Source organism: Gymnoscopelus braueri (assembly GCF_963280865.1).
Source record: "Gymnoscopelus braueri genome assembly, chromosome: 13".
Taxonomy (NCBI): Eukaryota; Metazoa; Chordata; class Actinopteri; order Myctophiformes; family Myctophidae; genus Gymnoscopelus; species Gymnoscopelus braueri.
In genome coordinates, this window is record NC_137615.1 from 25,325,078 (window position 1) to 25,348,339 (window position 23,262).

Genomic DNA, 23,262 nt, shown 5'->3' on the forward strand with positions numbered 1-23,262 from the left:
AGCCCATTTTGGGAAATAAACAGATTATTTATTTATTTCATACTATGTATCAAAGGTAAAATCACCCTTAACCCTTAAGTTCAATTCATACAGTTCTACAGTTCCATGCAAGTCTTATGGTTTCTTATTACAAATATTCTTATATGAGGGAAGAGGCAGTTTACCTGGGCTGGAAGGATAAACAGTTTGCATAAATGCCATGAAAAGAACAACTGAAACCATGGAAACCATCCTACACATCAGACACAAACCTGTGAGGAAAAAACAAACAAAAAACATTAACATGTTTTAATACTGCCCTGTACCTAACATCACGGGCAAATGTAACAAATTGCATTTTCAACTTAAAACACCGCCCCTCATGTATTAGAAGGACAATATGAGTCACCAGAACCAAGGACTGGGGTTTTCAATGGTTTATCTATCATGGTTAAAATGGTGTTTGAAGTTACAATGGGTTTGTATTGGAAGGGGTCGTGTCTGATCAAATGAATATCAAATATCTAAATACTGAATCAAGCAACTTAAAAACTGGGGTGCCGGTGCTCACAAAAGCCTGAGCAAGACGTTACAATTACCCCAAACATGTTTGACAGTGAAATATCCCTTTAAGGCCAGAAAATACATTTACAATCCTCAGTGATCTATTTAACTCTGAAGAGTGTACCAAAAAAATTGACCCTCCATTTAATTCCATTTGTACACCCTCAGAGTTATAGACCTATAAGGGTCCATTTGGTTCCTAACCATCAATCATTTAGTTGGGGACTCCCTGGAACCCCCCAAGGACCCCTGGAGGTCCCCGGACCCCACAATAAGAAACAGTACCCTACTGTACATCATAGTGCTTCACATCTGCTTTTGAGACAAATTAATGTAAAAAATAGGCAGATAATAATAATAATACATCCAATTTATATAGCACTTTTCTCTTTAGGTACTCAAAGTCGCTTTACAAAAACAGTGCAAATAAAAATGATGATGGTATCACTGAATGATAACTTAATTCATAATTCAACCCTACGGTCATATTGATGTGTCAGGCTTTAGTTTGAGTTCAGATCTGCTGATGGGAATCCTGGGCTCTCTGACAATATGTACTGAGTACTGGGACCATGCAGAACCTTTGGTAATTCTATCATTTCTGATGAAGGTTAAACTGTCTGTCTGTTATACGTTCCACCCTTTGGTAAATGAGGCACTCATTACTTTGAGTGTAACTCCCTTCATTACCTATTGAAGGATGAAATTGTTTAAAAGTTTAGACCAAACAGAGAGGAAAATCCAACGTTAGGGGTCTGCTGCGCCTTCGAACTTATCCCCCTGTTAGTCTAAGCCGGTCAAAGAGGCCTCTTTCTTGACCCCTTACACCTCCATAGGAGGAAATGGCTTCAGATCTAGCTTAGATGCTACCCTCACTCTACACAAGATAGTGTGATCACTCTCTTAACATCAGTTAATTATAGTACCAAAACTGCCTTCACTCTGAATGTAATATACACCAGAATTAATCACCAGTGGGTACCTCTCTGCACCTGCCTAGATGCAATATTTCTGAATTTAGATGTTATCAAAACCAACAATCAGAGTTAAAGGAACCTTCTTAACACTATAAGAATATAAATACAGGGTTAAATCATCTTCCTAAAACTCAGAGATGTAGGTTCTATTGCTGTGCATTGTGCAATGAACCTTGCGTTCAACAACCCCTACAACTTTGGTCAAACTAGTAAAAAAAATCACATTAAGGCAACGCACCAAAAGCATACTTTACTCACCAAAAAATATCAGAAGTCAAAACTGGGAAGTTCTTATGAAGAAAAAATGCCAAAAGCTTTTATTTGCTACGATACATAGAAAATACAAAAACTCTCAAAATACAAGCAATGATATTGAGGAAAAGAGTCACATAAGCTCTCTAAATAAAAAAAGTGGAGTAAAAAATATTGTCCAACAGTTTAAAAGGGAAAAAGTTGGAAAAGGAGGTGGATCAGCAAGAGAGAGAGAGATAGAGAGAGGTAACAATACATATTTCGAGGGACGGCATAATGCAAACGTATGATTTTATTGGGTTAGCTGCAAATAGGGGCGTAATAACTAATTGCCCATTTATGGGTGTTTTCCGGGCATCTGTAGCGTGCTCGTATGCATGCGTGTGGCTATCTGTATGTGCTTGTGAGCGTGCATGTTCAAGGCCAGGTTTTGGAGCTCTTCACTATTGTCACTGTGCTTTGCAACTCTTCCCACAGTCATATCATATGTCAAATCATCTGGCTTCATCAGGAATTGTGTGCTTGTATTTTGCTAAGCGATATACTTTATGGTTTAATTGATATAAATTTATTAGTGAATAAAATGTCCCATTGACATCTATGGGAAGAATAGTTCTTGCAGAAAGAGCTACAGGTATGAAGCTACCAAAAGCCAATGAAGGGAACGGAACAGTGGAGAGACACGAACATTTTGGGTGGTTGAAGACCAGGCAAAGCTGTAATGACTTATCTGTCCACATCGTACCTGTTGATTCCACTTTGAGGGGTTTGGTGCCACAGTGCACCCAGCTGCCTGATTTGTGATTTGAGTCTGTGCCTGTAATTCCCTCTCAACATGGAAATGTATAATAAGCATTCTTCAAGTTACATTCTCTACTTATACATTTTAACCTATACATGGACAGTACGATATTGTGAATTATTTTCAAAATAATTTACCGGGCCACATATACATATACAGTACCACTACATATAGAGTTGAGCTTGATCTACAACATGGACTGCATGTTCCAAAGCCAATGCATGCCATGTATGCTATATCTTTTTGTGTGAGAGACTTGGGTCACAGAACCTGTCAGTCGTGGAAGCACAGATACGAGGCGTTGCAATTTTTTGTTGTTGCTACGGAGCATGTTAAAAGAGTCAAACAGAGACCCCACCCACACCGCCCCAGCTGATTTCCCTGTTTTATCCTCTGCCTCTTTCCTTTTTTTATTTTATATTTATTTCATACCGTCACCTTGCTAAACTAATGGCCTAAGTCATTTTTTGAGGAAAATTATATTTTTGCCTAAGTCAGCTCCTCATGACACTGCGGCCACCTCTGGTAAAATCGCCCATCTCCTAATTGAAAAGGATCATGCTGTTCACTCCCCTTTTAGTATAATGGCCTAACTCCCTAGTGTGACTTAGGCCAAAATAGGCCTTTTTTTTGGCCTAAGTCACATGGTTTTGTGACTTAAGCCAAATTATTTACTGATTTAGGCCATTTGGTATTTTTTTTTGCCTAAATCAGATTTAATCCTATTTAAACCTATTTAAATCTCTTATGTTACATAACTGACAGACAGTGTTATTTCTATTTAAATAGTCATAATTTGTTATAAACATTTTGGGTGAAATGATTAAGAAATATCATATAGTTTTGTTTTGGATCAGTTTTTTTTTTTTTTCCTAAAGAACTTTAAAAAATTACTTAGACCATTAGTTTAGCAAGGCGACGATACTATTTATCAATGGTAAAATCACCCTTAACCCTTAAATTCAATTCATACAGTTCTACAGTTCCATGCAAGTCTTATGGTTTCTTATTACAAATATTCTTATATGAGGGACAACATGGACTGCATGTTCCAAAGCCAATGCATGCCATGTATGCTATATCTTTTTGTGTGAGAGACTTGGGTCACAGAACCTGTCAGTCGTGGAAGCACAGATACGAGGCGTTGCAATTTTTTGTTGTTGCTACGGAGCATGTTAAAAGAGTCAAACAGAGACAAAGATGGAGACATGAGCACGAGAAAATAAGAGAGAGATGGAGACAGGAACACTCAGAAAACAAGAGATTTTCAGCTAACATTTTCTATGGGCGACAAAGTATAAATTAGGCTTTAACCCTGTAAGAGAGGACAAGAAAGAGGGTAGGTAATCAACAAGCAAAAAAAGGAAACTAGACCAACAAAGGAGATAGAGAAGGGTGCACAAAAGAGAGGTGAGGGAGACGGGGAAAGACACATGACAAAGCTGCTCATCATCTGAAAAACTGGGACAATTAGAAATCTGAACATCACAGCCAGCCATTGTGGTGACTGGTGACCCTGGAACAGTCTCTTTAATCACAGCCAACTGAGTAGCACAACTATAGTTTGCGTTCTCACTACCAACTATGGTAGCCTGAGGCCAAATACACACTCAGTTGAGGGACTAAAGATGTACGTATGTCCTTATGTGACACAGCTCTCCCAAACACTATTGATCCTGTATGCTCATTCTTTACAGGGATGTGGTATTTGATGCTGCAATAATTAATTGAGTTCTTTTCTTTTGATTAAGTGAGTGTGCATGATGTGAGTAACCTGAAACCTGAGGATGAATTATCAGTTAACTGTATTTTGAGGCCTTTAAGTGAATCCTGTGAGCAAATCTACTGTATGAGAAATGTGAGGTTTTCCCCAAAACGCTTGCTCTATCTTCAAACACCTGTGGATCTGACTGTGAGCCTTCAGCTGCGTCTGTACCCTTGCAGTGAAATTCAATATAATTGGCTTCCTCTTGAAGCTGCCATTTGGAACTTATTTTAATGAATACAATTTATTTTAATATATAACTACCACATCAGGAGTGGTTGGAGGTGGTCTCCCTATTCTTCCATTGAGAAATTGAGACTGTGATGTCCATTAGGACACCTACTAGTTGTAGCATTGCCTGAAGCTCAGAAGCGCAATATATTCCCATGCAGCCAAACAGGGATGCCGGCATTTGTCTTGGCCTAGTAGTAGAAATTTGGTCTCTCATGTGGGAGACCCGGGACCATTAAAGTGAGGTTTAAACTGTGAGGAAATGCAACCGCTATCACTATGATCTACAAAACTGTGCTGGAAAAGTGTGAAGATGATGCTCTGCCATAGTAAGAAAACATACTCTCACATAGTAGCTGGATCCCAGTCTTTTTTAGCAGGTGAGATCAGTTAGTCTTTTCTAAAATTGACACAGTGAAACAAGAAAGTAAGAAAAGCTTATGCTGACAGCCTGATAATTGCCTGGAAGATAGACACTTCCAAAATTCATCTGAATTAGATGAACCTGCTAGAATTTGGTGTGGAAGGAACACTGCTAATCTGTGATTGTGTGAATGTATGTGTAGTGTTAACAATGAAACTTTAGATAATGACTGCTTTTACACAAATTAGCTAGCATTGTGGCAAGAATTGTTTTAAAGGATCCCTGGCTAATACACCTTAGTATGCCTTAATAAGAGAATAACAGGCCTTGTCCCCCTTGAGTAAAAGATTAACTATTTCTAAAATATAAAAGGTGTTTTTAACTCTTAATTTTAGTTATAGAGGGCAATTATAATGTATTAAGGAATATTAGGCTTATTAGACAGGGATCCTTTTAAGACAAGAATGGCATACATACTGTACTGTACTGCATATGACAAATAGATCTCTAGCCTCAAAATCCCAGAAACAACAAACATTTGGCCTATTTTATGGAATTAACCTTACCTACCCTTATCAAGAAGTGACAGATGACTTAATTGTTGTTTAACTATGGCAGGTTTGGTTGATATTTGAGAAACTGGAAATATTGGAAGAACATGAGTCATCATGCATTTAACTATTGTGTTCATGTTAACACTCATTCTTAAGCAAAGCCTAATTTATACTTTGTCGTGATGGTGCAACTCTTTGGTAATAACAGATTTATCAAGTGAAAAACATGTGATGTCACATTTCTCCCTCAGAAAATAGTTATTTTTGCAGAGCGACACCATCGTAAGATAAAGTACAAATTGCAATATGCACAGTTCAATAACTAACAACGGGCATAATTAAATTTTGTTTATTGACCGGAATTACTGCAGAATTGTACAGTGAAAATATAGAATATAAATACCAACACATATAAATAGTAACTTATGTGATAAATTATGCATTTTAGCAAACAGACATTAAACATCAATGCTGCATACAATTTATCAGAAAAAAGTAAACGATTCTATACAATACCTCAATGAAGCTCAATTTAACCATTGCAAAATGACGTCATAAAGTACATTATGTTGTTGATATTGTGGTTAGTCAAGGGTGTATCATCACACACACACACACACACACACACACACACACACACACACACACACACACACACACACACACACACACACACACACACACACACACACACACACACACACACACACACACACACACACACACACACACACACACACACACACACACACACACACACTTTTTATCCCTTAGTCCAGTGTTTCCCAAACAGTGGGTCACGGACCCATATTTATGGGTCGCAAATAAATATCCCATTCTTTTTCTTTTCCTACATTTTGTTTTTAATTATTATTTCAAAAGAATAAACCCCAGAAAGTTTTTTTTTTTTAGATATAAATAAAAAATAAATTCCATACATCAGAGAAGTACTACTACTTCTTAAAAAAATTAAGAAGTAGTGAAAATAGCAGATCTACAAGCTTCAATGCCTCGAGACGTGTTGTGAGCTTGTAGAGCAGCTATTTTCACTAGTTTGGGTCCCAGGGAGACATAAAAATGTCTCTTTTGGGTCTCAAGCTAAAAAGTTTGGGAACAACTGCCTCTAACTGTCAACATAACCATAACCACAAGCAGTCTAACCCTAATCCTTACCCTAAACCCTAACAGATACATGCCTAATGTAAACCCTTAACCTTACCATAGCCCTAACAGATAGATGCCTAACCCTAACCTAATGAAACTGCAGTAAATCTATCTGATTTGCAATTAGATATGCTGTCCCAAAACAACTGCTCAAAATGTGCCCAAAAAACATGACCTGTGTCAGGAACAGACACACAAAGACACATAGACACATACAAATACACCCACAGCCTCACACATACCGTACATGCAGTTATACATCCTGCGTCATTTTGACAGTCCAATTAGTGTCAGCTGTGTAAAAGGAAAAAAAAGGAAAACACAACTGACACAACTCATGTCAAATCTCAAACTGACCCCTATACTTGTTCTCTTCCATGAAGAGTGAAACCTTACCAGAAGCTTAGCTTTCTGCTTTTTCAAACATACCGGACTTAATTAGTGTTATAATACAGCAGAAGTGGAGAAATAAGCAAATCAAATGTTGGACCCTGAGGACACCTGTGGACCATCCTGTAACAAAATAGAGGAGACACATGTCAAAACAGACTGACTCACATGACTGCTTAATGGCGAGGCTGACAGCCTGCCGCATCTCCAGGAGTACAGCCATTTTATTCACCGGGGCAGTTCCTCATTGACAGTAATGTTAATCTATTTATACAATTAGTGTTGATCAAATGCTATTTTGTTGTTGACTCTCTGAGTAAGTATCATCCAGCATAGTTTATATATGTTTATATATATATATATATATATATATATATATATATATATATATATATATATATATATATATATATATATATATATATATATATATATATATATATATATATATATATATATATATATATAATTTCTAGTCGTCCTGTACTGGTTCAAATAAGTGAAGTGAGTGCTACATACCTCCTGTGGCCTCCAGTGTACTGTATTTCCTGTCATCTCTTGCTGTGTTGTGTAAGTGGTACACTCTGCCGGACACAAACAAATGATAACAAAGGTGAATTAAAATAATCTGCTTAGAACAATGACAACGCATCCTGTACATCAGTGATTTTCAACCTTCTTCATTTCAAAGACCCCCCCCCCCCCCCCCCCCCCGTTTGATATGCATTAGGCCACGGACCCCCATTTGATATCACTTTTATATATGGGACCCCAAACGACATTATAAAATCCTCAAGTGTTAGTTTAACTCCGAGTATATAAATGGAAACAAATAAGGGTCCATTTGTAGACTCAGTGTTACAGACCCTTACAGGTCCATTTGGTTATTAACTATCAATACTTTACCTGGGGAACCCCCGCCACCCGGGTGAGAACGAGTGCTTTACATAATATAAATATTACCTTGTGCTTTGGACATCGCATTGAGAAGTTTTCTTCATTCAGCACACAGCCTGCAAGACAGCAGCAAAGAATAATAATAAATACAAATACATCTCTTGATATTCATCACTTTGAAGAGGCTGATAATGACAGCTTTCCCACACACAAGAGAAGCGAAACTGACTCTTTCCTTCTCCACGTCACGCTTTTTCAACACCATTAACAGCCATTGCTAACACTGCAGTATACTGGTCATTATACAGTAACAGATACTCATTTGAAACGTCATGCACAGTAGAAATGGCTACACTCACTGTGTAATTATTGGCTACTATACCAGCACTGTCACCTATTATGTAGTCGATTATGTTGATATGTTGTATGCTGTGCAGTGGAAACCTTGTATGTCCAAAACCGTTCCTTTTTTATTATTTTATTATTTAACCTTTTAAAATAATGGAAATGGACGATATGCAAGCTCACAATGTGTTGCTATTTTCACTACTTTTGTGCGACACTCTTGTATGATGAAGTAGGGCATTAATTTACAAAAAAAATGAAAAGTTGAAATATAGAGATATGAGGTTTCTGCCTGACAGCAGTGATAATGTTGTATGCTGTACAGTACACTACCTGACTCAATGGCACATCTGTAGTGATAACTTTGGAGGCATCCTTTTTGGAAACAACCCATTACTGCACCCGTTTCGTTGCATATGGAACAAACCTGAGAACAAGAATACAAACATGCAGAATTTGTAAATGAGGACAATACACATTTATGATAAATGTAATGGGGGGGGGGGGGTAGTCATGTGTCACTCACTGTTCTTTGTGCAAGACTAGAGGCCTCACATAAGCCATACAGCTTCCCTTTAACTAGGAAAATACCAGCAGACCAGATACCACAGTCTTCATGTATCCAGGACTCATCTGAATGAAATGCCGCTGTTGTGACATTTTGACCGTCAACCACAGAGGGCTTTTCATCAGAGGGCGCGAAGGGGCTCTCGCCATCACAGTCTTTGTCGTCCATTTTCACAGCGTGGCCATTAGCAAGGTTGTGTAACCTTTCGTCCACTTTTTGCCTACATCTCACATCACCTGGCGATGGCTCTGTGCAGTTCTGCTGGTGTCTCGGGCAACCTTGAGACGACCCAATGGGATAATAAGGCCCATGAAGATCCCCCAGGCCCGTGGCATTGGCTGATCGACCGCACAAGCAACAGAACTGCGTGGGCTGACACTTGCTTTCTGCACCGAGTCGGCCGAGCTGAAAGCAAGACGTGTTGGGAACGAGTCCAGTCAGCCCAGTGCCTGTGCGTTGCTGTCTTGTATTGCACTTCCCATTTGTTTCCTGCTCTTGATAGTTGACAACAGTGCATGCCTTCTGTTCTACATGAACAAAGGGGTGAAAGCCATCTGATTTGTTATGCCGTTTCTCCTTTTTGTAGTTTGCATATTTAAGCTCAATTTCCAGCTCTCTAGGGGGGAAAAAGCAGGATGGCCCAGTTTCTGTGTGCTTTTTTCTCCTTTTTCGTCGCGTGGATGCAGTTTTTTTTACGGGTGCTTTCTTGTCTGCTGAGACCTTTATATGTCGCTTTGCAGGGGTAACCTGGAGGGGTTTTGGTTTGGTACTGAGCCTTTTGCACTCACGGATGGGAGGGGACTTTTTTTTACTTTGTTTTGTTTTTGGCAAAGGGCCAGACTGTTCAGTGTCCCCGTCAGAGTCATCTGACTTTGTGGCTGCTCCAGGCTTCAGAGTGGACAACACAGGCTCTTCCTCTGAACTTGATATCCTCTCCACAGACTCAATCACATCATCTGAATCATAACATTCATTATAAAAACCTCTTTTGGCGTTTTGGGTTCTTAAATTGTGATGACACTGAGGAGAGACACTGTGTGTGAACTGAGGCGTTGTTGAGGTCGAGTCCTTAATTCTGGAACTACGCCGCAAACTTCTCGGCTCACGTTCATTCAGAGAAGTTGTTTCTTCTGCTGCACTATCGTGACCTGGAACACTGTCGGGAAACACGATAATCTTTTTCCTTTCATTGGTGACCGAGACCTCGATGACATCGCTGTCGTCACTTGAAACATCTACGGGAGAATCAATAGGGTTCCTCTTCCTGCAGACAGCTCTTATGTCTGGTAGGAGGACCACAGGCCTGGCATGAAGTACAGGTATGTCTGTCGAGCTGTCTGAAACAGGCCTGGCATGAAGTACAGGTATGTCTGTCGAGCTGTCTGAAGAGACCTCGGAGTATGTGCTGTCTGGACTGGGGGAGCTCAGAGGCTGTGGCAGGAGGTAACAACCTCTCCCCTCACCCATCGAGAGAGCTGCTGGCGACAGGGGTTCCACAACAGGGCTAACACTTTCTCTGCTTAAAGAACTACACAGTGTGTCTTTAGTTGTGGAAACAAGGAAAATAACATCAGACCCGCTGTCGCTCTCCTCTCCACCACTGCTCTCGGGAACTGGGCTCTCCACTGGGTCACACTCATAAAACCTTTGATGCCACAGGTGGCCGTGGGCTCCGTTGTGATATAGACCGAGGCCCTGAGCTAATGTCGTGTCCATGTAACTTCCTATCGCTTCAGGGCCCTGCTCCATCTCTCTGCAGTGAACGCCTCCGCCCATGTCAGGATGCAACTGGATAACACCAGTGTCTCCTATACTGCTGTCCATGATACGAGTGGAGTAGGAGGACGAAGGCCTGGATCTGTTCCAGTAAGTGGAGCTGACTTCTGTGTTGCAGCTGGGTGGAGGTCTGTGGTACCATTCTGGCTTCCTTGCTAGGGGGTCCCTGGCTTCAGTGTGGCTACAGTTCAGGGAGTTGACAGTGTATCCCTTTGACAGATCCATGGCTATGAGAGATGGATCCTTAGAAGAAACTTCCATCACTGTCAGAAAAAAAAGGATGAAACTGTAACCCACTGCTTCGAACAAATGAAATTGCCACATGCCGCCCGCATGCATGGCATCACATCACATCACATCACATCAAAACATCAACATTATGTGTAACCAGCTACTGCATTTCAGATATGAATCAAAATCACATAAGTATGAGCCCTGAAACATGACTGTCATATCATGACATTCATGGATGAACTTCAACCTGGTGTTTACACTTTCTCCATTTACGGTCCATACATCTACATAAACGTTCAGATTTCAAATATAAAGTGCTTACCCCATGACCACGGATGTTACAATTCTGCTCTGGTCCGCATAAGTACCCGTATCTTCCGTATTATTTAATAAAAATCATTTTAATCCAATCGGTGGCCATTTTCTTCGTATTTCCTCCATATGCTTTCAACTACGTGACCCTATCGGTTGGTAGGTGTACTGCACTCTTATACATTATAACTCTATGAGAAAATGGCCACCGATCGGATTAAAATGCTTTTTATTGAACAATAAGGAAGATACAGATACTTCTGATGGCCCGTACACAATTGTAGCATCCGTGGCCATGAGGTAAGCACTTTATATTTGAAATCTGAACGTTTATGTAGATGTGCGGACCATAAATGGAGAAAGTGCAAACACCAGGTTGAAGTTCATCCATGACGGTCGTGACAGACGACCGTAGTGTGAACCATGGATACATAAGTATAAACTATTAACTACTACTATTATTACTATAGTATTAATGCTAAGTACCTACACACAACAGCTGTTGGTATTTCCTCCGGTGCCGAGGGTGTTGGGTGACAGAATGACACTTGAACTAGTAGCTGTAGGTGAGCTACCTATCCATCCAGGCCCATTAAGTCATGATGTAAACAAAAGCAGCGACACTCCGACTTCATCGTAGCAACAAGCTAGCCAGCAAGCTAATGCATCTGCCAATAAACAGAACATCCACCGCAGAGATATTCATTTTCTCCTGACGTGTACCTTAAGATGTTAAATATATTCGGTTGGTTTTAAGGCTGTCAAAGAGGCTCTTTCTTTTAATGGTTGTTTGAAGCCTACTGTACTGTACCAACCAGAGTTGCCAGATTTAGCGAGAGCAAGAAGCAACCAGGTCTATGAAAACAAGCCCAAAAGAAGCGAGCCCATATTTCAAAGAATCTTGGAAGAAATTTAAACATTTTAACAACACAAATCTTGTATGGGGGTGCCTGGTATAACAGATTTTCAGATGGGGGTCCACAGACAAATACATATTAATTTGGGGGTCCTAAATGTTTGAGAACCACTGGTTTAAACAACATTAGGAAACAAGCCCAAATAAGCAACTACACTTTTAGAAACAAGCCCAAAAAACCGCAACCCTTAACCGCAACTACCAATTTTTACAAGATACTTTACAGAAAAAGAAGTCCAAAGTGGCTTTTAGTAAGCGGACATGGCAACACTGGTACCAACTAGAGGGCGGAACACTCTGGCGGAACAGATCTGCTACTGAACACACTTGGGTTGCCAGAATATGTTCCCACCCCCTATCAAGGACTCAAAACAAGACTTGAACGGATTATCTGTTTTTTCATAATATTACATGTATTGACTACTACCCTAATGAGAGGTTAATATAGTTGCTTTGTGGTATCTTTAGCTATATGTTTCAGGCACGAATCGCACGATACAAGGCGTGAATGGCTTTCCTCCCCCTTTTATTTTTTATCAAACTTGGCAACCCTAGATACGTAACACACAACGCAGTAATTGCTTTAATATTATGAAATAAAGGTTAGGCTAGCCTACTTGTCTCGCAATCTGACATTTGCTTTGGCGTACCGTATATATTATAGATATAAGCTTCAAGAACAAATCTATGTAATGAAATAAAACAATCCAATGAACATGTTTAATGTCTAAGTGTTCATAATGATAAACAAAATCCAGGACATTTGATAAATTCTGCACCACTCAGTGTCTAATATTGATAATACAATCTCTAATGTGTAAAAATATATATATAATAATAAAGAATACTGCTGAAAAGGGGAATTTATGTTATAAAGCAATGTTTATTATATATAAATGTATAATTGAAAAAGTACAGATAGGCAATTAGGGAAGATGAACATTTGATTTGTAATATAATCTCACGTTTAAACCATGCTCATTAAACATGATGCCATAAATATAAAAAAAAAATCAAATTACAGTGACAATTCGTTGAATATATATTTTTCTTAGAAAAATATATTTTCTTTCTTTCTTACAGTAGTGACTTTCCATCCTACACGTAGATGATTCTGACCACTCACTATTAGCTTATGAAGCTTATTAGTAGGCCTATTAGGTATTTTGAGGCTCAAAATGTGATAATGATCGTTTTAGCAGTGACAGTAAATAATTAGCATAGTAATTTATCCATACTGATTTTGTGCAGTGACTGATGTCTGTATCCAGCCTTTTCAATCCAACAGAAGGAAAAATCAGCCATGAACTGTATCTATGTACACAACACCATTGGTTGTCTTGAGCATTAAGAGCTCAAAACCAGGAACATGAAGGGGAATGTGGGATGGGATCACTGATCACATTTCTTGGATTTATTAAATGGGCCAATGCCAGGTCACAGAAGGTTTATAATACAATGTCTTGCTAACTGAATGCCATTGGGTTGACATTAAAAGGAATGCACCGTGCAACAGTGAGTAGAGGAGTTTGTCATGTAAGTGAACTCCTTTCATTGTGTAACATGCATAACAATTGACATCTCTGCACCAACCAAGTTTATTGCAAAACATTTTTTGTAATAAACTCAGTGCTGGAATGCTAAATAAGCATAATGATTCTCCTAAATCAAATGCTAAATTGTGCTTTAAGATAAGATGTCCCCCAGGGCCCTGTGGGCGAGCTGCAGGTTCTCTCTGAGTTGTTCTATGTCTCTCTCTGCTTTGGCTCTCAGGATAGTCATCTCCGTGTAGACGTCCTTATACTTCTTTGTTGCAGTTTGTTTATCCTGCGAGGTCACAGAAAGGGCGTTTGTTTATTCATTTTGTTCAACGTCGACAACATTGCTGCTTAACAGTCTATTATTATTCTGGGTATGTGTTCCTCACCCTCTGGGTAGACTGGAGCTCATCATTGAGGGAGATATTCTCCTGCTTCAGACATTGAACCTCAAACTCCTTCACCCGCAGAGTAATCTGAAAATTTCATTATTTTAGTTTATTTGGATTGCATAAAATCCACAAATCATACAATATGTTGGTTAAAAAACAATCCAGCATAAACACACAATAACATCCAGGATTTATTTCCATTGTAGCATTAATTATACAAGAGTTGGGATTTTGATTCTGCTATTGAAATCTGAAATCTTCGTTTTCTTTTTTTGAGGGGAGGTTGCGCAATCGATGTTCCAACCGAGGTCTCTTATTTTTGCCCCACTTCCTCCACAAATCCAACAGTGATTGTGCTTTTGCCACCCCTGTGGAAGCTGAGTCTGTAAACAGCTTAAAACCCACCTCTGCTGACTTGCCTGCCCTACAAATGGTCTGCAATTTATTTATTTAAACTAAATATGTATTTTATTGATTGATTGAATACTTTATTTAGAAAGACATGGTAAAGGTACATGGAAGTACAATTCACAATACAAGGTCCTCTAAACTGGATCGCTCATAAAAGCACTTGGCTTATTTAAAATGAGATCCCCGTGCACTCAAATCATGATGAAATTTAAGAAGACATACAAATATACACTACTATGCAGAACGTCATACAATCAGCTTACAGGTTACTGGTATGAAAAACAACAAATATGCACAATAGACAGATTTAGGAGGAGGGGAGGGGGGGGGTTAAGACTTTGACAGGGGCCAGTTTGGAATTGCAGCCTGAAGGTGATTCTTTAGGGCAGTTTTGAAAGTGAGTAGGGTTTTACACTCCTTTGGGTAGGGCATTCCACATTTTTGTTGTATAGCATGAGAAAGAGTTCATTCCCTTGTTTGTGCCAAATCTGGGTTGAACATGATCAGTGGAGCGGCCTCTGGTGTTATGATCGTGGACTTCATTTACGTTTTGGAAGTATTTTGACAAATACAGCGGGATCCCAATGTTGTGTCAAATCTTGTAGACCAGGCCCAAAGCAAGTTGCCGTACTCTGTCCTCAACCCTGAGCCATCCAACCCTAGCAAAGTGAGCAGGGGTTAGATGGGTTGTATGATTGAGGCTAAGAAGTAGCCTTACCAGTTTGTTTTGGGATGTCTGGAGCCTTCTTTTTAAGGCCTTAGTGGTGTTGTGATACCATGAGAAGCATGCATAGTCGAAATGACCTTGGATGAGGGCCCCTGCGAGAATCTTCAGGGTATCTTTACTGACTAGATATATATATATAGATATATGTACAGTATATTGATTATTTTTGTATCTGCATCCCGTGCAGCACTTTGTAACTTTGTTTTAAAAAGGTGCAATATAATTAAAATCTTACGTACTGTACAAATTAGTACTTCGCTTCTCATCTTTCTGTGTTTTTCTTGTATCACTGATTTTTTTTTCATCATTTCCACATTACATAATTTTTGACACTTGTATTTTAATATTGAACAAATAAATAAACAAACTAACAAGCTTGGTGTTTAATCAAACATCTTTACAGAAATAAATAACAAAAGTAGCACAAGAGGAACACACTGTAGGTGGGCCATTATTCTATACTGGCCTTGGGTGACATCTAGTGGTCCAAACAATATAAACATTTGTCAACATGAATTCTATGAAGGTTCTCTTGACAGTGAGTGGACACATATAACACCCACCCATGTCCTCTCGCCACCTCCACACAACATGAGTTATCAAGCATTAGTCTTATCTATGTGCTGTCCAGAGGAATAAGAGTGAAGAACAGACCCACCTCTAGTTCATAGGCATCCTTTCCTTGGATAAGTGGGAGTGCATCCTGCTTGGCCACAGAGCACAGTCTGGTGATCTCTGCTGCTAGATGACCACTCAGCTCCTAGATTATGTCGATGACAGTATAACACTTCAGCTCAGATAGCATTGAAGTACATGTTGTACAGAACATAGAACAGGAGGATAATGCTACACAGTCAAGTCCTCTTTGTTCATTTAACTCTGAGAGGGAACAAATGGAAGAACATTAGGGTCCATGTGGTTCCAATTGTACCCTCTCGGTGTTAAATTACCACTCAGGATTTTACAGTGTACAGTACACTATGATACTCCTGATTAATGAAAATGACATTAATGTTTGCTAGGCCTCTTATTTATTAATCTATGTTTTATCTATTCATTCTTATAATGTATTTATGCCTTATTAAATGCCTTGTGTGCCTTGTGTCAAGCACTTTGAATTGCCTTTGTGTGTGAAATGTGCCTTGCATTTGAGTATGGATCTTTGAATTAATTTCATATTAAAACAAAGACAAGAAATAATATGATTTTCCCTATTATTTCTTCACTTTGGTTTCATATCAAACAAGAGATTCTAGAGTAGGCTGATTTGAAGATTGTGCATCTATGAACATGAATGCATCTACTGTATGTGAATGAATGCACTACTGTATAAAACATTCATAACAGAAAAACACTAGTGTATCGTATTCTCAACTCAACTTCAACTTCACTTTATTGTCATTGTCACCTGGTTTCGAGTCCTCAGGTCTTGGTTTTCCTGCTGGCACTGACACAAGGCCTTCCTCTCTGCCTCCAACGCCTGGGCAAGGTGTCCATTCTCCAGAAACTTCAGAGAGAACTGCTGGGACAGCACCTCCAGCTCTCGCTGACAGGAAGCCAATTCTTCACTATACACACAAACACAGCCACATACAGTCACACACAGACACACGCACAGGTTTTAAGCTATTTATTGCTTAACAACATGTGTTGCTCAGCTGGCATGACCAGGAAGACGGGGAGCCAAGTAAAACCACATAATGTGCCACACAGTTTGCTCTTGCCAGCAGTAATTCAATTATCACTTTCAAACTGCACTATACAAATGCCAGGCATCCAATTCCCATATCTGTCAAATTAAGTGTAAACAAAACACCATATGGTATGAAGCTTGCTACACTTTGCCTTGGACGGTGGAAGCCAGGAGCATTTAAAAAGCTGTAAAAGCGTTCCTCAGATTACGCACCCATGTTGTCGACATAATTCCTCAACATCAATGTCTCCTGTGCCCTTTCTTGATTGGCACATCCTCTGTACTTCCCTCTCCAGCTCCATACGATGGGCGTTCTTTATGGCTTCAATTGCTGAGATAAGAGAAAAGTGTGATACAGGCCCGGGTGAGATTCATGGATATCATATTTACAGAATATGATATATTCCATTTCATGAGTATTTTCAAAAAATATAACACAATTTAATATTTATCTATCTTTCTCTTAATCTTTCCATCTGAACTTGATGCATGCACGCACGCACGCACGCAGTCTCACCAGTTGCTGTAGCAGCCGTCTCTTCGTCCAGCAGTCTGTCCTTGTCCTTCAGGAGACGTTCCACTTCCAGCTGGTGTCTGTGCTGCAGGTCCTCCAGGACTCTCTGATGGGACGCCTCCATGGTGGTTAATCCATAATCACATGTGGCCTGAAGGAGCATACATGTGGCATTCATATTTATATCGTTGCTGTCGGGCAGAAACCTCTCATCTCCATTTTCTAACGTTTTGTGTTTTTTCGTAAATTAATGCCCTGCTTGATCATACTACAGCTTCACACAAAAGAATCAAAAGTAGAAGATCCACAAGCTCGTAGATCTGCTACTTTTGCCGTTTTTGAATTTGAATCCTGAAAAGTAACAGTTTCGGACATATAAGTTTGCCACCCGACAGAGACGATATATTAGTTATTAGTTACTTCTTCTTTCCCCTTTTTTTGCTTGTACAGTGGAGAGAGACAGGAAACAGTGAGAGAGACAGGGAGTGACATGCAGCAAAGCTCCACCGGGCTTGGGAATTGAACCCAGGACTGTCAGGCATCAGAGGTATATGTGGTACGCACCTTAACCACTTAGCGGCACTGCAGATACGTTATTAAGTTACTTATAGTAGTAGTTAGCACACTACTGGTTGCTTGCTTTTTGTATTTTTTATTATAAATGATAATTTAAAAGGACGGGGAGGAGAGGGGAGAACACACACATACAGAACAACAACGTTATTGCTGATGTTGCTGAATTGAACCAATCAAAGAGATTATCCTTTCATCCATTTTGCTCAGAAAATTAACCAATTATCAAATGAGCTGTAAGTTTGCAAATATCAAGCAATATAAATCATATTATGACAAAAACAAATAAATATAATTGTGGAGTAAAATGGATGACAGAAGCCACCAACCTTAAGCTTTTCCATATCTTTCATATGTTGCGACTGGAGAGATGCCATTCTGAATTGGAACACCGTCTCCATCTCCTCTGTTATGACCAACAGCTGTGCCTCCAGATATTCCACTCTTCTCTTCAGCAGTACAACTTCCTCCGATGCAAACCTATCCGTTTCGTTATGGGCTGCATCCACCGTCTCAGGTTCTTCAAGGGAGATCTCATCCTGGATCCCACTCTCGCTTAAATGAATGATTCCCACGCTGTTAGGCAAGTCCTCTCCTTTACGTATCTCTTCTGTCGTTGGATGTTTGTGCACATTCTCTTCTGTGATCTTCCCATCCTCTGCGTCGTCGTCGTCCTCCTCCTCCTCCTTTCCACTTACAACACTTAGATCTATGGTTTCTGCTTCCATTTCACTTCCCCCGGAAGGACTCTGCCGGCCACCAAGGTTTGACAATCTGGCTTGTAGCTCCTCATTTTCCTTCATCAGCCCAGCACAATTGCTGCACATGACAGAAGAGGTGAGTGGTCCATGTTTGGCTTCCACAAGCTGTTTGCGGCATGCTGAATAAAGTCTACTTATTTCACAGGAAAAAAATGCTTCTGTGGCTGCTGAGTGAATGCAATCTACCCATGGATGCTCTGCATTGTGGAAGTCATAAAGCCTGTGTGCCAGCACCCGGAGTTTGTCGTTGGCTGGGACATTGACAGAGGTGGCAATGTAGTTTAGCAAAGCAACTTTCATCTGTGTCATCTCCACAAAGTTCTCACTAATGTTCTTATTGATGTCATGGTGCTGGTAATTCAAGTCCAGTATACCCCTGTTATCATCCTCCTCTTTGTTTTCAGACACAGTTACACTTACAATGTTCTCAACGATGTCTAGCTCGTTCAAAGGCCTGCTCTCCAGACATCCCAGCTCAACATCTGTCTCTGAAAACAGATCTCGAGCTAAGAGGAGCATCTGCTTCTCTGCGACCATACGCTCTGCTGCTTCTCTGAGAAGCATGTCCATATCCCTCTCCTCACTCAGCTGGGAAGGGTTGGCTTTCAATCTGCTCAAGAGTGCTTCCCAAAACTCTCCTTCCCACATTAGCTGGTTAACCACCGGTGACTGCCCTTCTCCCATATGCTTACCATCTACTGACATCTTTATCACATTCAAATTGGACCAGTCAATCACCTCCAGTAACTTTCCAAGGGCTTTCAGCCTAAGTACCATACTAGCTATCATTTGCTGGGTCCTTTCTTCACCGGACACTGCTGTGATTCGACCTACCAAAGCCTTTGACTCTTTCACTTGCTCAATTTCTACGTCTTCATTCAGCCTCCTGATGTTAGCGTCTGCCTCTTTAGCTCTCTGGCTGTAAATCCTCTCCACCTCACTCAACTCAGCATTGCAGGCCTGAAGCTCCATACAAGCCAGCTCCGACTGCTGGAGCTGCCTCTCCAGCACCATAAGCTTAGCCTCAGTGGCCTCGAAACACTGGAGTGGGTATCCCTCTGCCTCATTTCCACAGTGCAATGTGTAATTATTTTCCTCACCGATTTCCTCTGATTCGGCCGGAACCACCAGGCCTTGGAGAGTGGCCTCCTTCAGCCGTAGCTCCTTCTCTGTGTCCCGCAAACTTGTCTCCAAGGTGTTGGCCAATGACTGGGCCTCCAAGAGCTCCTGGTTCCTCTTGCTGAGCTCCCTCTCCAGACACTCTACCCTGGTCTGACCAAGTTGCTCCGCTTCAGGAATGTGACAGGGCTCGCTGTGACTATTAGTGAGCTCTGCTTTTAGCCTATCTATTTCTCTGTCTGCCTCGGTCAACTGGTTCAGCATCTCCTGGTTGCGTTGGTTGAGTGCCTCGTTCTGGCTGGTGAGGAATTCCACCTCTTGGGACAGCCTCCTCATCAAAACCTGATCTGAAACCATATAGCCCTCTACACAGCTTGGTGTCTCACAGCAGTTCAGTTCAGAATTTGCAGTGTTCTCCAGCACAGTCCCCTCCATGATCAGTGTATCTGTGCTCCATTCACTGCTATTTACTTGTGTTTCTGAGCTGGACACCTGGTCATGGACGTGTCCTTCCAGCTGGGTCTGGTAAGGATCAAAGCTGAACTCTCTGCTTTCTCCCTCCGTCTGAAGCAGGGAGTGTTGACTGTCAGAGACGGGTGATAGTGAAGGTGTGCTTGTCGTCATGGGGCAGTCAGAGAGCAAGTCACCGAGCTCTCGCAGGTTGTCGTCAGTATCATGAAGCCAGATGGTTGGTGTTTGAATCCCAGGGGAGGAGACCTGCTCCTGAGGGGATGAGGTAGACAGTCCTAGGCCAAGCTCTTCTTGCATGTTCTGTCTGATCATGTTCTGCTGGTGTAGGAGCTCTTGGGTCTCTCTGTACATATCTCTCAAGCACTGAGTGTGACTGATGAACGATGCTTCGTCTGGCCTCTGTGGTAAAGCATCAACTTCTGAACTTAGTTCAAGCTAAGGAAAGGGAACAAAGAAAAGAAATGAGCACAGTTTATCACAGAATTAGTTGTTGTTTGTAGTAGTAGTTCTTGAGTTCTTGAGTTCTGTAGACAATACTTTTTTTGCCTTACCTGTGGGTGGACTTGTTGTTGAGAACATTCTGCTGTCCTCAGTTGTGCTTCCAGCTCCTGTCTGTGTTGGTCCGCTTCTGCCAATTGAGCTTTTAAATCATCAACCTTCAACCAAAACATAAATCCATCAAAAAACTATGAGGGCTTCTTATAACTAAAGCTTGTTGTGATCATTTTGATTGGAGGGCTTTAGAGTGAAAAGCATTACACCAAAATGTCCTTCTCCTGTCCAGAAGTTGTACTTCAACAGGCTTAACAATGGGATGTGCGACACTGTGGGTTATTCATCTGTGTGTACGTACAGTATGTCATTCTGGTTGCAATAACTCAATACTATATACATATAATCAAATCCCAGCAGAAGGCCATAAAACCTCATAATATCAATCTGACATAATAGGGTGCAGTTTGGTGGTCAAAGGTCAAGGTTGATGAACCACGTGACTCAACTGTGCACACACTTCTAGGTTGCTCTTGTTAGTTCTGAGGATAGGAATGGTTTTAAATGTGTGTGTTTTTTAACTCCATCACACTGCATATAACGTATTAGTACTTTTATTTGCATGATTGCATAATCTTGATCATGTTGTTGTTTTTCAAAGTAAGAATACAAGTGTTAATTTATCAATTTGTAACTCTGACAGTATGGAGGACCCATAAGCGTCCATTTGAATTAACACTGAGGATTTTGCTGTGTAATTTACTCACCCCCTTCCTGTAGCTGTCCAGCAGCTTCTCAATCTCCACAGGTTCATTGGCCGGGGCCTCAACATAGAGCAGCACTGTCTTCTCAGGCCTGAATACACACCTCTCCACCTGCAGCCAGCACTGCTCAATCTCTTCCTGCATTTTCTGCTGTGACCGTGGGCTGAGCGCTCTGACCCCCGGGTCATCAGACGCTCCCCCCACTTCCACACCCAGAGAGACTCCCAGCATGCTTTCATAACGCTTCCGCCTCTCCTCTCGCCTCTTCCTTCTCTCCAGGTCGACCAATGCAAATGAACACGGGTCATTGATCCTCTGAGCGCCTGGCTCTGCCGCAGGCTTGGTCAGTAGTCTAAACTCTGCCCAGTCGAAAGTCTTGTAGCGCCCTTCTCTCCGTCTGTTGAGCGCGCTCCTGGGTCTGGGCTGCTGCTCCCTGTCTGTGGGGGCCTCACTGGAGGAGTCCTGAGTCACGTCTGGCTTGGGGAGGGCTTCTGGCGGGCCACAGGCAATATGATGTCCTGGCAAACTACAGTAAGTCACAGAAAAACAACATTACGTGACATAACACTGTATAATAATGTGCTATCAACTGTTTATTATCTATTCTGTCCCTGGTATAAATTAGCCCTGAGTAGACAGATACTATAGAAGAAAACCAGTAATGTTGTAAAAAGAAATGAAAGTGTACCTGGCGACATCAGGAGCATTAGAAGGATGTACATTTTTCATTAGGGCCTGGATCCAGTTTCGGCGTATTCCTGCAGTCATGGCCGACAATGTGAATACACCCTTCTGAGTCTGTTGTGAGACAAGAACATGACATGGACTGTAGACCAAAGACATGAAGAGACTATTTTGTGAATGATATCTTTTGGTCAATTTGAACTCTTACATGAATCTGAAAGCCATAGTTCCTCTGCACCTGCCACTCAGAGACATTGTAACATGTGGTCAGGTCAACTTCCCCTTCCAGATCTGTAGCCTGGGAGGAAAAAGAAGGTTGGGTATTCATTTGACAGTATAAGGCATTAAATAGAAATGCTCTGTCAAAAGAAAGTCATGTCCTGAGTGAGTTTACAGTACTGTACAGTACAGTGGAATTAAAGTACCTCCTCAGCCAATGAGTCCTTGTAATACCGCAGACTGTCAGTTGACAGCACAAACCAGTATTTCTTCCACTAGAGGGGGGCAAAGTCATTTGGAAAGTAAATTAGAGGTAGTGTTCAAAGCAAGCAATTTACAGATAAATGACTAATGTAAGTCCTTAAAGGCATACTAGGTAACGTTTTCAACAAAACTAAAGTTAAATTGTATATCTTTTGTGAGTGGCAAAAGTTTCACAACACCCACTCCATGAATTTCACCCCCGGAAGCCTTTTATTTATATATTTTCTATTGAACGTGCACGGGGGGGGGACTTTCCCGGGGAAATGACGTCATCTGGCCGGAAAACGGAGGTGGAAATGCACTGGTTTCCTGTTTGGCCAGGAACTACCGCAACGGTTTCCTGTTTGGCCAGGAACTATCGCGCTAATAACAAAAAGGAACCTCACGCTGATTTTAAGAGAATGTAGGATTAGAAGATCGAAAAAGAACAGAAAAAGAAAGCACAGCTCATGGTAACTAATGCTCCACTGGCTAAGAGAAACGATCCGTAGATAGTATAAAACAATTAAAAGATCGCTTTTTGAAACGCTTCCGGTGAAAACGAATGGAA

At 40.9% G+C, this 23,262-nt stretch overlaps 2 protein-coding genes across 5 annotated transcripts in view; both read right to left on the minus strand.

Annotated features, from left to right (window-relative positions):
- Nucleotides 1-234: 234 nt before the first annotated feature.
- LOC308098565 (uncharacterized protein) lies at nt 235-11,993 on the minus strand. Of its 4 annotated transcripts, XR_013934302.1 has the most exons (7): nt 11,665-11,993; nt 8,811-10,891; nt 8,618-8,711; nt 8,006-8,055; nt 7,562-7,626; nt 7,049-7,165; nt 6,255-6,946 (listed from the first exon to the last, which is right to left on the minus strand). XR_013934302.1 is itself a non-coding variant. In XM_080446979.1 (6 exons), exons 2-5 carry the CDS (start codon nt 10,887-10,889, stop codon nt 7,594-7,596), a joined length of 2,256 nt encoding a protein of 751 aa, XP_080303105.1. In that variant the 5' UTR covers nt 10,890-10,891; nt 11,665-11,993; the 3' UTR covers nt 235-251; nt 7,562-7,593. The 4 variants fall into 4 exon arrangements, 3 of the variants coding, with proteins under 3 accessions (XP_080303105.1, XP_080303103.1, XP_080303104.1); XM_080446979.1 differs by lacking the exons at nt 6,255-6,946; nt 7,049-7,165 and adding an exon at nt 235-251; XM_080446977.1 differs by having other exon boundaries at nt 6,255-7,165.
- Nucleotides 11,994-12,965: 972 nt separating this feature from the next.
- LOC308099243 (uncharacterized protein) overlaps nt 12,966-23,262 on the minus strand; it is a 355,975-nt gene continuing 345,678 nt past the window's right edge. Inside the window, exons 12-23 of the mRNA XM_080447922.1 lie at nt 22,655-22,723; nt 22,438-22,527; nt 22,234-22,343; nt 21,549-22,071; nt 20,841-20,945; nt 18,268-20,724; nt 17,369-17,516; nt 17,065-17,182; nt 16,567-16,726; nt 15,817-15,918; nt 14,018-14,104; nt 12,966-13,917 (exon numbers count right to left, since the gene is read on the minus strand). Coding sequence (XP_080304048.1) covers nt 13,777-13,917; nt 14,018-14,104; nt 15,817-15,918; nt 16,567-16,726; nt 17,065-17,182; nt 17,369-17,516; nt 18,268-20,724; nt 20,841-20,945; nt 21,549-22,071; nt 22,234-22,343; nt 22,438-22,527; nt 22,655-22,723 — 4,110 coding nt within the window. The 3' untranslated portion in view covers nt 12,966-13,776. The remainder of the gene's footprint in view (nt 13,918-14,017; nt 14,105-15,816; nt 15,919-16,566; nt 16,727-17,064; nt 17,183-17,368; nt 17,517-18,267; nt 20,725-20,840; nt 20,946-21,548; nt 22,072-22,233; nt 22,344-22,437; nt 22,528-22,654; nt 22,724-23,262) is intronic.